Source organism: Artibeus jamaicensis, unplaced genomic scaffold, assembly GCF_021234435.1.
Source record: "Artibeus jamaicensis isolate MK-2021 breed Jamaican fruit bat unplaced genomic scaffold, CSHL_Jam_final contig_923, whole genome shotgun sequence".
Taxonomy (NCBI): Eukaryota; Metazoa; Chordata; class Mammalia; order Chiroptera; family Phyllostomidae; genus Artibeus; species Artibeus jamaicensis.
The window spans coordinates 14,979,041-14,994,506 of NW_026522014.1; the positions used below are offsets into that span (position 1 = coordinate 14,979,041).

At 35.7% G+C, this 15,466-nt stretch overlaps 1 protein-coding gene across 2 annotated transcripts in view; it reads left to right on the plus strand.

The window, feature by feature from the left end:
- HDAC9 (histone deacetylase 9) overlaps positions 1–15,466 on the plus strand; it is an 841,506-nt gene that overhangs the window by 766,532 nt on the left and 59,508 nt on the right. For both annotated transcript variants that reach the window (XM_037163907.2, XM_053655071.1), the window contains exon 24: positions 12,379–12,512. In XM_037163907.2, coding sequence (XP_037019802.2) covers positions 12,379–12,512 — 134 coding nt within the window. The remainder of the gene's footprint in view (positions 1–12,378; positions 12,513–15,466) is intronic.

Below are 15,466 nucleotides of genomic sequence, written 5' to 3' on the forward strand. Positions count from 1 at the left end.
TCAGAGAGTTTAAGTCACACTTTGCTCTTTTACCTTGGACAATGTGCTTAACTTCCCTGTGTTTTTTTTTCTCATCTCTAAAATAAGAAGAGTGGTAATACCTCATATGTGTGGGTACATGTGCATTAAATGAGTTATAAAGTGTTTAGTATAGAACCAACCCTTCATTAAGTTCCACATAAACTTTGGTTGTCATCACACATTCATCCAGGTCCATAAATCAGCATCAAATTTATTATGCAGATATCAGTTATTTTATTAGCATATTGAAAATTCCCAGCACCGTACTAAGCAGTGGCTATGCAAAGTCAAGCAAGACATGGTCCCTCTTTGCTAGCAGTCTACAGCCTGATAGGGCGAACTCACAAATTAAGGACTAGAGAGAGAGAAATAGATGTGAAGGGGACACACAGATACAATTCCACACTGCATGGGAAGTTCAGGAGGTTCATGAGGTTTATTATGATGAATTTAGAGGATGACTGGGAGTTAGCTGGATGTGGACAGGACATTCCATCAGCAGAAGCTCAGAACTGTGGGTACTATTTGATTGCAGTGTGCATCAAACTGCATAAACATTTAAATCTATGTCAAGGGAAATATGAGTGTGTGGTCATGTCAAAAGATGGGTCTGGGGAGACAGACCATAGCTTGAAGACTGTAAATTTAATCCTAAAAACTGTGAGAAGCCAATGACAAGTGGTTTTGTGGCTGGGGTGCTGAGCTCACTGTTCTATGTTGGTGTGCTTAGATTTTTGCTAGCATGCTTGCCCATTTCCAAGCCCACGGTCTTCTAACTTCTACAGTCCTTCAGGCACATAAGACCTCCTAGAATTCCTTGAGCACTAGATGCATTAGTTAGAAAAGCCTTGCAGAGTCCAGCCTGATACGGTCAATGATCATATATCTTTAGTGGAGCCTTTGGTTCTTTTCTTTGTATTTTATTTTATTTACTTTTAATAGTTCATTTTTTACTGTATTTCTTTAGAAGAGTTCACAGTTCTGGAAGTCGCTGCTTGAGAAAGCTCTCCTAATCCACATGAACTTAAGTTCATCCAGGAGCAGAGTTCTGTTGTTTCAAGCAAAATGACCCATAGAGTTTGGCTTCGTTTCAGGGAAAGAGAGAAGCTAGCAGCACTGACTCTATTTGAAGTACCTCATCACAACAGAAAACTCATCACAACCTAATTTTCATCCAACAGCCTTCCTCGCCCAGATTCTAGAAACTATTTGTTGAGGCATTGTCTTCCACCTCAGCATATTGGCATTTGGCGCTTTGTGGTAGAGAATAGTGAGAACAGATGAACTCTTTGGGCACATGGTGACATGCATTGGTTACATCATCTTATTCTAAATGAAAAGTAAACATACTTTATGTGTGTGGATTTTTAAAGATATTATGTGGGCTCTTTGCATTTATTTTAAACACACATTATGCTCAGTGGTTAAGACCTCAGACTCTAAATTCAGGCAGCCCGAGTCGAGTCCCGACATGCCTGACATGCCTGATTTCCGGTTTTTTGCTCCTCTGTAGAAAGCTGGATGTTCCCCTCATGAGCTTGGTGTGAGGGTTGAATGAAACCTCCATAGAAAGCCCACAACCTGGCACAGGACAAATATTTTAGAGTCACTAACTATTGTAATTACCACTGTTGTTCCTTACATCTCAGTTTACCTCACAAAGCGGAGTTCTGATAGACCTGTAGTATATTCAGAGATGTGGGAAAACTTGTAACCTAAAACATTGCTCATTTACCACCTCACAGTTCTATAGATCAGAAGTCTAAGCAAACTTAATAATTGTGTTCTCTGCTCTCGGGTCTCACAAGGCTGATATCAAGATCTCAGCCAGGGTGCACCCTTAATCTGGAGGTTCCAAGGAAGACTTCATTTGAGCTCACCCAGGTTGCTGACCAAAATCTTGTACCTTGCCATTTCTGGGCTGAGATCCCCCTTTTCTTTGCTGGCTAGAAGCCACCAGAATTCCTTCTCACATGGGTCTCCTTCATTTTCAAACCATCAGTGATGCACCAAATCCTCTTATGCTTTAAACTTTTCTAATTTTTTTATATGACCAGCTAAAGAACACTCCTTGCTTTCAAAGGTCTCATGTGATTAGATCATCTCCCCGCCAACACTGTACCAAATCTCTCTTTTGTTTTGGTCAAAGTCCACTGAAAAATCCCTTTTTCACAGGAGTATAAAAACCCTATATCACAGGATTATATAATATTCACAGATGCCATAGACATCCAAAAGGGAGGAGATTATGCAAGGGCAAGAGTCACTTAGGGTCATTCTGAGAATTCTACATACCATACTCTTCAACTGAAATGGAATCAAGTAAGCATCCCTCTGTGAAGGCTTATAAAAGCTTTATAAAATGTGTTTATTTTATAGCAATTACCTTTATGTTAAATTATAGTCATCTGTGTGCTCTTTCCTTATATTTTAGTTCACTGGAAGCAGGAACTATATCTTCTTCATCACTGAATTTCCCTAGCTATCATTAGTATATGTACCCACTAAATATTGGTTCAATTTGAGTAGCGCAAACTACTGTAATGGGATCATCATTGCTTAGTGTGAGTCTGTCTTGCTCTTGTTCCATCCCACTTGGCCAATTATGCATGAGCATCGATGAGAGAATAGGTCCCATGTGTCTGATGCATTATTGAAAACAGCAGCAAAAACTAGTGATTGGCAAATCAAATCACAGTTGGGGTTTGGCAAAAACAATTTTGTTGAAGGCCGGGGAGGAATGTTCCTATAATGTCCAAAAGAATTTTCTAGGGATTTTTTTTTCTCTCACGGGTTTTATGTTTATGTTTTTAAATGGAAATTTAAATGCACATGTTTCTGGTTTATTTACAGTTAACACACCAGAGCAATGATTTGTTAAAGCCATTTGGTGTCTAGGAATTCTTTCTAAAGTTCCTTTTGAACTGGAAATCATGTCTGAAAATATGGGTGACGTTAGTATCGATGAGTTGGCTGATTGGTGGCAAATGCACTCACTGCAAGCTTTGGGATCTCACCTCAATTCTATAAATTGAAATTTATTTCTAGATTTAAATTCTATGATTAAACTTTTTAAAAAAAGTATCAAAACTGCCCTGACTGGTGTGGCTTAGTGGGTTGGGTGTCATCTCACAAACCAGTCAGGGCACATGCCTGGGTCTCAGACCAGGGCTCTGGTTGGGGGCATGCAAGAGGCAACCAATCGATGTTTCTCTCACACATCAATGTTCCTTTCCCTCTTTCTCCCTCCCTTTCCCTCTCTCTAAAAATATATTTTAAAATATTTTAAAAATATAAAAACTAAGTACCTATTATGTGTTGAGTGCAGTTCAATGCACAGTGCTTACGTCTTTTTTTAATAGGCTTTTTATGATAAGATATTCATTTCAAATCTGTGGAGTAGAATAAATAATTCTTAGTTATATTTACAGGTGAGAAAATCAAGTTCAGGTATCTTTTTTAAGCAAATAACCGTTAACATGTACATGGATGGGTAGATAGAGGATGGATGGGATGGTCAAAATACCAGTCAGCCTTTCTTGCTACGTTACCCTTGGAAATTCCTAAGGATATATAGTTTTCAATTTCATTTTTCAGAAATAATGGCATTGGAATATTCTGTTGTCTCCGACTTTGTTTGGGATATACACCTACTATTCATTTGTTTTCGAAGAGTGCTGAGAATATAAACGTGCTTCCTAGTGTATTACTGGCTACAACAGTAAAAGGATTTTTACTACGGTTGAAAGTGCCTTCTTTGAAACATATGCAATATTTACAGGGCTGCTTAGAATAAGCCAACTGAAAGATTTAATGATAATAATCTCCATATTTCTTCTAAAATTGATTTCCGGCTTCAATGAACTTGGAAAGAGTCCTGGAACATCAAATAAATAAAGATCATAACATGAAATGAATCTTCAGAATATGTTCATAAATTTACATTTTAAACATGACCAGAAAATATATATCTTTGCCCATTATTAAGGTGATACTTTAATGAAAAATTTTCATTTGCATGAAATAAACCTTTTTGGCTACAGATGAAAGGATTTTATGGTAGCGACAATGGTTTTGTGAGTTAAATGATCCCAACATCATCAGGAATGAATCACAAGTGCCTACCATATGAATTACAGCACCATGAGTCTTAAAAAGGTATTTCTGTGGAAAGCCTTCTTCCCATCTGCAACAATCAGATTCTGCTTTGAAGTCCTGCAAGAGAGCCTCACAATACATGAGAGAGTCACATGCTGCCCAAACTTCTCTCTCAACTTGAGTTTGACTGCAGTTTTCCTAAAGAACAACATGGTAACTTAACGACAAAGGGGTTCAGAGAGGAAAATGGCTACAGTTTTGTAGTTAGACTTCACAGGACGTGCGTTCTTCAGTGATCCTTCCTGGATGTAACTATAGAAATAGGCCAGTACATGTGCAGAGTAAACTTTCAAAGTTAAAATGGGACCTCTACTATGTTAAACCTGCAGTGAAGTCTTCACAAACATGTCAGGCTCAAATGAAACTACCCTGTTTAAAAATGCACGAATTTCCATTGAGGCTTTTTAGCCATATCAGAAAGTTTTAAAAAATGATATAAAGCCATAACATGAGGTGTCAATATTTCAAAAGAGACTGTTACTACTGCTCACTTTCCCTCCACTACTACCTCTGCTAAATGGCAGCATGGGGGTGGGAATTTGCCGCTATTGTTTTTGCTTTTTTTGTGTTTTAATACTCACCCAAGGATATATTTATTGAATTTGGAGAGAGAGGAAGTGGAGTGGAAGGAAGAGAGAAAGCAATGGGTTGCCTTTCACATACTCCTTGACCAGGGATTGAACCTGCAGCCTAGGCATGTGCCCTGACTGGGAATTAAACCCACAACATTTGGGTGCATAGAATGGTGTTCCAATCAACTGAGCCAAAAAACTGAGCCATTTTTGCTTTCTATACTTGAAGCTTTTCCTCATCAAATACAGAAATATTGGTGGAAAAACACTAGTGAAAAGGAGATTGATATAAGGAAAATTAGGATTTTATAAGTAGAAATAAAATAACTTGTCTAATCAATCACTTTGTGTCAGTTTCTTTATTAAGCAAATGAATCAAGATTCAGGTACCTTTCTTTGGGAGGTGGCTACCAGATCTGGAGTCTGATCTGTTACAGAATGACAGAATAGCAGTAGTAATTAGTTGTACTTTGGAGAGAAGTCCCTCTTCATCTTCTAGCAGAAATCTCTTAGTTTTGGCCTCATAGAGGCTTCCAGAACACTATTGTCAATTTCATAATAAAAACAGATTTTTTTTCAGAGTATCTCTCATTTCTCTGAGCTTCTATAAGAATGTTTAAGTGATCCACAGGCATTGGCAAACACATAGGTTTTAAAAGAATGAAGTTAAGGGTATAGGCAAGATAAAATGGTGATGGAAAGAAACTTGACTTGGGATGGTGAACACACAATATGGTGTAGAGATGATGCGCTGTGGAATTGTGTGCCTGAAACCTCTGTAATTTTGTTAACCAGTGTTACCCCAATAAATTCTATTAAAAATGTAGTCAGAATCAGGACATATTGTAATGTAATAAAATAAGGTAATACCATTTTTGAGTAAAAGAATGAGGTTTATAAAGTTTTGACTGTACTCTGTTCCCATTTTGCCCTTTTGTGCTTTCCTGTTTATTTCTATCTCATACTCTGTCTTTTAATAAAAGGATAGCAATATAAAGATCAAGCCTCTTTCCATTATCAAAAATACATAATAACAATAGAATCAGATAAGTGCAATATTTAGTGTTCAGTTCAACCATACAACAGGGTATTTTCTGTAACCTTCTATATAAAACAGAAAACCTAGTAATAACTTAAATACCTAAAAACAGAGAATTGGTTGGTATAGTAATACATTTAAAATGATAGCATAGCCCTGGCTGGTATGGCTCAGTGGATTGAGTGGTGGCCTGTGAACCAAAGGGTCACTGGTTCACTTCCCAGTCAAGGCACATGCCTGGGTTGTGTGCCAGGTCCCCAGCAGGAGGTGCATGAGAGGGAATAACACATTGATGTTTTCCTCTCTCTCTTTATCCCTCCCTTCCCCTCTCTCTAAAAATAAAATAAATTTAAAAAGATACTGTATTAAAGCTGTGCATAAAAACTATTTTACACTAAATCGATATTTGTAAATGTAAGTTTAAAAAGGTACAATATGATCCTGTTTTATTTTAAAAATATGTAAAAATAACGAGCATAAAGTAGCACAAAAGGGGAATTGGTACTTCCAGTTGGCAGGACTATAGATTTATTATTTTATGTATATAAGTATTTTATTACTGTTTATTATTTATTAAATAGCAGACAATATATTTCTATAGTATATGGCAGTATGTTTATTATACTATCTTATTATTGTTTTTCTATTATTTTTCAATTTTTTTACAGGGAACATGTCCTAATTTTGATCTTTAAAATAGTTTTTAAATGGAAGTTAGAATAAAGCTAGTTAGCATTGGTACCTCTCACTACCCCTCTTCTCTGGAAACAGTTAGGGAAACATTGTAGAGAAGCGTTTGAGATGTGTTATTATGAAGAACGAATCCTTTTGTGTTGGTTATTAAATACCTATCCAAAGTTACTCTTTGAGCCTTCTTTGATCAGCTTTTCATTTCCAACAATTTTTCTGAACTAAAAAAGTACTGACACACATTGCTTCTTAGACAGAAACAAGCTGCGTGGAACATCAGGAATTCAAATGGAAACTGTTAAACTACTATCATGTTTACAACTCATTTAATACTCTCTTTAGGAGCAAAAACATTAAATTTGCTTCTAGCAAATCAACAGAACTGAACAGACGCTTTTTAACTGAAACGCTCTTCTAATTCTCTTTCTCAATGGTGTCTCAGTCTTGGTAGTTACCAGTTCTCCTGTGTATGGGCATCAAAAGATATGATTTGTTCCAGAATAGCTTCCTGCTCATTCTTTTAACTTAATGTTGCTTAAATTAAATTAGATTAAGTTAAGTTCATGCTTTTTCAAACAACCAGGCAACAGATAGGATTCTTCAGTGTAGTGGCAATACTGTAGTTGTCATGGCAGCACTTTGTGAATGCCTCCTTCTAGATTTCCTTTACAAAGTTTAAGGTGCCAAATCTGACTTTGGAACAAAGTCCCTAGAGAACTCTGTCATGGTGGGGAAGACTGCTGTAGGTACCTGTTCTGAGTCGATTACCTGAGCTGCCCATCTTGTCACCCCAGGCATTCAGGCCCCTCCCTCAGCTCTGCACTCCCCTGACAAAAGAATTCAGAAACTAAGGTATATCTGGACCCCAAAATCCAGTTCCATTCCCATATCTAGTGATTTATTGGGCCCAAGATATATCATGTTTACAGACGTGTTTTCTCACCTAATTACTTCTTTCTCTTTCTCTTTTTTTTTTGTTGTTGTTGTTCAAGTACAGTTGTCTCCATTTTCCCCCGCCACTCCCCCACCCCACCCCAGACATCCCCACCTCCTACCCTCGATCCTACCACTTTTTGGCTTTGTCCATGTGTCCTTTATACAGGTTCCTGACAACCTTTCCCCCTTTTTACCCATTATCATCAGCCCTCACACTGAGGATTCTCCAGCCCTCTTAACGAAAACATTGCTAGCTATCGTCTCTGCTACAGTTTTTCAACTGTGCAGATTAAATATGTTGTGGAAAGTAGGCTGAGCTTTAGTGCCTTTTGTGAAGCTGGAAGTAAAAACTATTAAATGAAGCTTGCAATTATCCCTATTAAAATAGTTTACATGACTGTTAATCAAATAAACATACACACACACACACACACACACACACACACAAACTACTGAAAATTTTATCTCACATGTCCTGAAAAAAAAGCGTTGAAATTGGTAGCCACACTTTGCTTTTCTAATCCTAAATATGCATACACATACATACAGCAGTAATGGACACAGTAGAACTCAGGTTACTAAAAATTATTCTTGACTTCTTTACTTTGATTGGGAGAGAGGGCACAAACCATGTAGAAATTTCATTTCTTGGCTTGAATGTTTTCCGCATGCATAGCTTAGAATTCAGCTGCCTCAGTCTGTGGCTCCAGAGATCACATGGGTAACATGTGAATGGAAATAAACCCTATAGGTAAAAGAGAGAGGAATTTGGATAGAGATCAAAGATTAGCTTCATTCCATTCTCTCCTTCTACTTTTTACTATCCCATCTAAGTTTGGTATTTTATGGCCCTTTTTCTTTTATTCCCAGAGGAAAGAGTGAATTTAAATCAGATCTGAGACTTTTTCACTCCATTTTGTTTTTAAATCCATGTGATTGGATCTGCTCAGTAGTGACTTTAGATAATTGAATTCCTGATTGCTAGGATCCTTCAGTACGAAAGATATAGTGTTCTGGCTTGATTCATTATTATATCTTTTTGAGTTATTACTGTAGCCTGGTTTAGGGTATAGGAAAAGTTACTCATGATATTTAGCAGCATGATTACCAGAAAAATTTGCCTATGAGTATTGTTTGTTTTTTTATCTTCTAGAGTGGAACTGATTATTATATGCTATTAACCTTGACTTAGGCCAAGAACATTTCTAAGCTTTAGGAATCAGATCTTTGCCTTATACATTTTCCAAAGCTTAACTATTCTTTTTATAGTAATCAGATAAGAAGGTGAAGTTTAGTGTGGTCAGTCTCATTCCTAAGTGGCTGTGGAAAAGATTCTTATTGATATCAAAAGAGGTCCATAGGAAGTGAGAAGGTTGCAGTACTTGAAATAACTTGTTACCTGATTTTTAAATCACTTGTAGAATATTTTGCTAACTATTTAGAAACATAGGATAATTATAAAGTGACTATTTTGACTTCCATCAGAATAATAGCTAAGTGAATAGACTCAACACACTGAAGTGCTTCAAGGCAGTGGGGAAATGAACACATCTTGTTCATGGCTAGCCTCAAGCGCCAGACTGGAGCTAGTTTATTGGTTTATTTCTGGTTTATTGGATGGATATTTCTACACATGCCAAGGATTAAGACAATATTATTTAATTGTCCCAAAATGGAAGCAACTTAGTTTAGTTGAGGGGGGTGGTGGTTCTCATTGTTTGACAAATTTTATAGACTTTCATTTAGTTCTTCTAACTCTATTCCAAGAATTTTCATTCTTTTCAAACAAAGACCCCAAGCCCTAAGAGAGGACCGGAGGTTGGGTTTGAATACAGCCTAGGTACACTTGCAGGATACAGACCATGCATTTCTATATATAAGGTTATTCTTTTAATTTTCATAGATGTAGAAATATTCTTAATAGTATAAATATTGTATAAAAAGGTAAAATAAGATAATCTTATACTTTAGAATGACTAGTGCAAGAAATTAAAAATTGGAATTAATGTAAACATTGAAAAATAAATAACTATAGACACAAAGAAGATTATTAGTTTGTAGGATTGGTGGGGTAGAGAGGAGGAGTAAATAGGTGGAGGCCAGGGGACTTGTAGGGTAGTGAAGCTGTTTCATATGATAATAAAATGATGGACTCATGATAGTATGCATTTGTCAAAACCTGTAGAACCATACAACAGAATGAATCCTAACCATAGACTTTTGTTAACAATAATGTATCAATATCGGCTTATCAGTTCTAAGAAATATACCACGTGGATACAAGATGCTAAAACAAGAAATGACATTGAAGGGATGGAATGGTGTTTTGGGAACTCTGTACTTTTTGCTTACTTTTTCTGTAAACCCCAAACTGCTTTAAAAATAAAATCTATTAATTATTTTAAAATATAATGGATTAAAAAATTAAATGTTTATTTTCTGCAAGTTCTTAAAGCATATTAAAAACCAAAATGCCATATTGAATACATGGTTTTATTTATTTTCTTTTTAAAAAATCATTTATTTATTTATAGATTTTATCTATTTATTTTTAGATAGAGGGGAAGGGAGGGAGAGGGGAGAGAAACATGAATGTATGGTTGCCTCTCCCACATTCCCTACTGGGGACCTGGCCCGCAACCCAGGCATGTGCCCTGACTGGGAATTGAACCAATGATTTTTCATTTCGCAGTCCAGCGCTCAATCCACTGAGCCACACCAGCCTGGGTGGTTTTATTTATTTTCATTCTTTTTTATCTTTTGCAATTACCCCTGAAATTTGGCAGGTTGAATGAAATCTTAGCTTTTTAAGATGTTGAATGAGACACATTTACATTTGGCAATATGAAGGACTACACATCCTGCCTGAAATACTCCTACATGAAAATATCAAAACTACTCTTCTGAGTTTATGAATGACTTCTAACATGATGAAAGAACATGAGCAAATGCTAGCCTTGTTGGCTAGAGCTTGAATCTTACACACTGCTACATACACACTGCTACATACTGCTACATACAGGAAAGAGAGTCAAAGCCTTGTATCCATGTTGGGTAGGGTTTTGATTGGAGACCAGAAGGAAGAAGGAATGTCAAAGGGCCAAATCTAAGAAAAAGAATGAATAGGAGAAAAGGAGATACTCCTGAATAAAACAATAAATCTGTCTCAGCTATGGCTATCAATAGAATTTCAAAGGAATGTTTAAAAAGGGAAAAAAAGTGAATTTCTTTTCCATAAGATTTTGTAATCAAATTTGGGGGCCCACGTTTGCAATTAACAAATAGCCCTTCAATCTAACAATTTAAAATGGATTCTAGTTGGTAGTGTCCCAGACATCCAGCACAGGTGAACAAAATCACACTCATCCTAGGTTTCAAAAATAAATATCTCATTCAATTCAGGCTTCAAATACTTCTCACATATTAAGTTTCAATGAATATGAGCTCAAAAAATTCAAGAAACACAGGAAAATTAAGATAATCATGATGGTTAATCAGAAGAAACAATAAACACTAAAACTAAATGATAAGGACTTCAAATAGCAAATACAGAATATAAAATAATTACATCTAAAGGAAGAAACAAAAACATAACCAATGAGTGGGAAACTATAAAAATGACTAGAAAGATATAAAATATAACCAAGTGGAACATCTAAAATTGAACAATATAGTGACTGAAATGAAAATATCAGTAAAAGTGACAAACAGCAGATTAGACACATCTGGAGAACAAGTCTGGATGATAGATCTAAATCAAAAGAATACATAATGCAGGACAAAGAGGTACATAGAAAATATGAAAGAAAACTTAGAGACACTGAGGATATAATGACAATGAACATATATGTCTAATTAGAGCTGCAAATAAGAAAATGGAGATAATTAAAACTTTATTTCAATAAATTCAAACACTTAAATTAAAAAAATAAATTTCTATGCAACTATAACTTTGGGAAATATTGAAAGCATTAGTAGTCCTATAATCCCTAAAGAAATTCCATCAACAGTTTAAAATCATTCTCAGAGAAAATCCAAGACTCAAATGGTTTTGCAGAGGATTTCTACACACCATTCTATAGTCAGCCAATGGGAAAAGAGAATCTCAACCAGGTCAAAGGTCAATGTGATCAGTACAAGAATGGGAAATATTAGATTAAGCCTGTTCATGAACATAGATGAAAAAAACCCTAAACAAAACATTAGTGAAACAAATCCAGCTGTGTGTAAAAAGGGTAATACATCACAAGCAAACATTTTAATCCATAAATTCAACATGGGTTAATATCACCTCACACTACAGAATTATAGGAGAAAACCCATCTTCTTAATGTAAAGAAGCCATTTAATTAAATCCAACATCTATTTGTAATAAAATCTAATTCCAAGTATAGAAATAGAAAGGTCCCTGCTTGTACTAAATGAGAACCCTGTAACAAGCCATTATTCACCTACCCCCTTGGCCAAACACACCAAATGTTGTGAGCGTTGTATCTAAACCGGAATTCTTACATACTTGTAAAAGTCTAATGTGATATTAATTTGAGGTGATACATAGAAAATTTCCTTTATAATAAAGATAAAGGCAGATGATGGAGACAGGAAACAAATGTCAAGTGGATGGCATTGTTTACCTTATTAACACTGGCCATATACAATTTTTTTCTTCCAGGTACATATAGAATGTTTTGTGAATGTTCTATGCCATGCTTAGAGCCACATTGACTGATGCAAATCTTGGTTTTGATACTTCTTAGCTATTAGGGTCTTGAGTTTTGGTTTTCTCATATGTGAATAAAGACACTAGGACCTAATTTTTCAAGTTACTGTGAGTATTGAATGAGTTAGCACATGGAGAATGCTGAGAAAGGACATACAAAAAGTGAAATGCTCTATTAATATTAAATTCTACAGGAAGTTCTCTCTTGATTTAATACTTTGAATTTTTTTGTATTATGGTAGGCTTTGGTCATTTGACGAAGCAATTGATGACACTGGCTGATGGACGTGTGGTGTTGGCTCTAGAAGGAGGACATGACCTCACAGCCATCTGTGATGCATCAGAAGCTTGTGTGAATGCCCTTCTTGGAAATGAGGTAAAAACAAAAAAAACACGAACTAAAAGTGCAAAAGAGCAAGGGTCAAGGACAAGGAATATATGCATGCATATTTTTGTCTTTTTAAAAAATTTCATGTATGCAGCACAGTGTTGCTCTTACAATTCTAAGAAAGAAGATAAGCCTTAGGTAAGGGAAATTTACATGTTCTCATGTGATATGCAGTAACTTTTGCCCCATTATAAAATCTACATTGCACCATCCTCAATCAACTTACTGGCAGAACTCAATAAATAAGATAACCCTTGGGAAGAGAAATGCTCTGCATATTGACCTCACTAATGAACATTGAAAAAGAGATAACTCAGGGCCCTGGCTGGTGTAGCTCAGTGGATTGAGCACAGGCCTATGAACCAGAGGATCCCAGTTCAATTCCCAGTCAGGGCACATGCCTGGGTTGCAGGCCAATTCCCAGCAGGGGACGCACCAAAGGCAACCATACATTGATGTTTCTCCTCCTCTCTCCTTCCCCTCTAAAGATAAATAAATAAAATCTTGGAAAATTTTTTTTAAAAAAGAGATAACTCAAAGAAACTTTGACACTTTCAGTAGGATTATGTTGCTTCATAAGGGAAAAGGATTTTTAAAAAAAAGTTTAGCTTTATTAAGGTATAATTGACAAATAAAATTGTAACACATTTAAAGTGTATAATATACATTATGAAATGATTTTCAACATTAAGTTAATTTCACACATTCATCATCTCGTGTAATTACTTTTTGTTTTGGGTTTTTTGGTTTTGGTTTTTGTTTCTTGGTGAGAACAGTTTAGTTCTACTCTCTCAGCAAATTCCCATTATACGATACAGTATTATCAACTATAGTCACCATGTTCTTCTACATGAGATCCTCAAGCCTTATTTATCTTACAACTGAATGTTTAAACATTTTTGCCAACCTTTCCCTATCTCCACCTCCCACCACCACCACCACAGCCCACACCCGCTCCCCTTCTCCCACTGCCCCGGTGACCACCATTCTACCCTTTGTTTCTCCCAGTTTGATTCTTTTTTTCTTTTTTGGTTTTGCATAAGTGACACCATGCAATATTTTTTCTTCTTTCTTTCTCTGTCTGGCCTTTTTCACTTATCATAATGCCTTCCAAGATGTTGCAAATGACAAGATTTCATCCATGTTGTTGTAAATGACAAGATTTCCCTCTTTTTTAAGGCCGAATAATATTCACATATCTATATATTTACATATCAACATGTTGATATGTAGACATATCATGTTTTCTTTATCTATTCGTCTGTCAGTGGACATTTATATTGTAGTGATTTTATTTCCTTTCAATATTACCCAGAAGTGGGATTGCTGGGTCATACGGTATTTCTATTTTTAGTATTTTAAAGAACCTCCTACTGTTTATCAAGTGGCTGTACTCAGTATACTGTCCCATGAGCAGTACACAAGTGTTCCCTTTTTTCCACATTCTCGCCAGCATTTATTTTTCTTTTTGGTAATGCACATCCTAACAATGTATGAGAGAATGGCTGATCATGGTTTTGACTCACATTTCCTGATGATAATTGATGTTGAAACAACAGAATTAAATCAAGAAAATACAGAGGGGAAATACATATTAACAATGTATTTCTTTAATAAATTCATTTTTCAATGCGAATCACAGATCATAATAAATTATAAAAATTATAATAATTGATGTTGAGCGTCTTTTCATGTGCTGTTGGACATTTGTAAGTCTTCTTTGGAAAATCATCTATTTGGATTTTGGATTCAGAACCCTTTGCCCATTTTTAACTGTTTTTTTATTTATTTAGGCTATTAAGTCATATGAGTTCCTGATATGCTTTAGATTTTAACCCCTTATTGGATACATGGTTTACAAATATTTTCTCCTATTCCACAGCTACCTTTTCATTTTGAGGATTTCCTTTGCTGTGCAGAACCTTTTTGTTACATGTGGTCCTACTTATTTATTTTTCCTTTTGTTGCCTTTGCTTTTGGTACCTAATCCAAAAAACTATAACCAAAGCCAAAGTCAAGGAGCTTATCTGCTGTGTTTTTTTTTAAGAGTCTTATGATTCCAAGTCTTACATTTACATTTTGATCAATTTTGAATTTATTTTTCTGTATAATGTAACATAGGGGTTTACTTTCATTCCATTGCAAAAGGCTAATTAGTTTCACTAATGCCTTTTATTGAAAAGACTGCCTTTCCCCACTGTATATTCCTGGTTCCTTTGTTGAAAAGCAGTTGACCTTATATGCATGTATTTATTTCTGGGTTCTCTTTTCTGTTCCATTAATCTATGTGTCTGCTTTGAATGCCCATGTCACACTGTGTTGATTATTGTAGTGTAGTTTTAGATCAGGAAGAGTGATATCTGCAGCATTATTCTTCTTTCTCAAGACTGCTCTGGCTATTTGGGGTATATTGTGGTTTCAGATAAGTTTCAGGACTTTTTTTCTATTTCTATAAAAAGTGCCTTTCAATAGGTATTACATTGAATCTATAGATCATTTTGGATGATATGAATGTTTTAAAATATTAAGTCTTCTGAGCCATGAACATGAAATATTTTCCACTTAAAGTTGATAAAATTTATTAATGAAGCCATAAGATTCTGGATTTTTCTTTGTTGGGAGATCTATTATTACTGATTCAGTCTCCTTATTAGCAATTGGTCTGTTCTGATTTTCTAGATTTCCTGATTCATTTTGGTAGATTTGATGTTTCTAAGAACTTATCCATTTCTTCTTTTTTTTTTTTTAAATATTTTATTTATTTATCTTCAGAGGGAAAGGGAAGGAGAGAGGGAGAGAAACATCAATGTATGGTTGCCTTTTGTGCGTCCCCTGCTGGGAACTGGCCTGCAGGGAACTGGTCTGCAACCCAGGCATGTGCCCTGACTGGGAATCGAACCGCGATTGTCTGGTTCGCAGGCCCGTGCTCAATCCACTGAGCT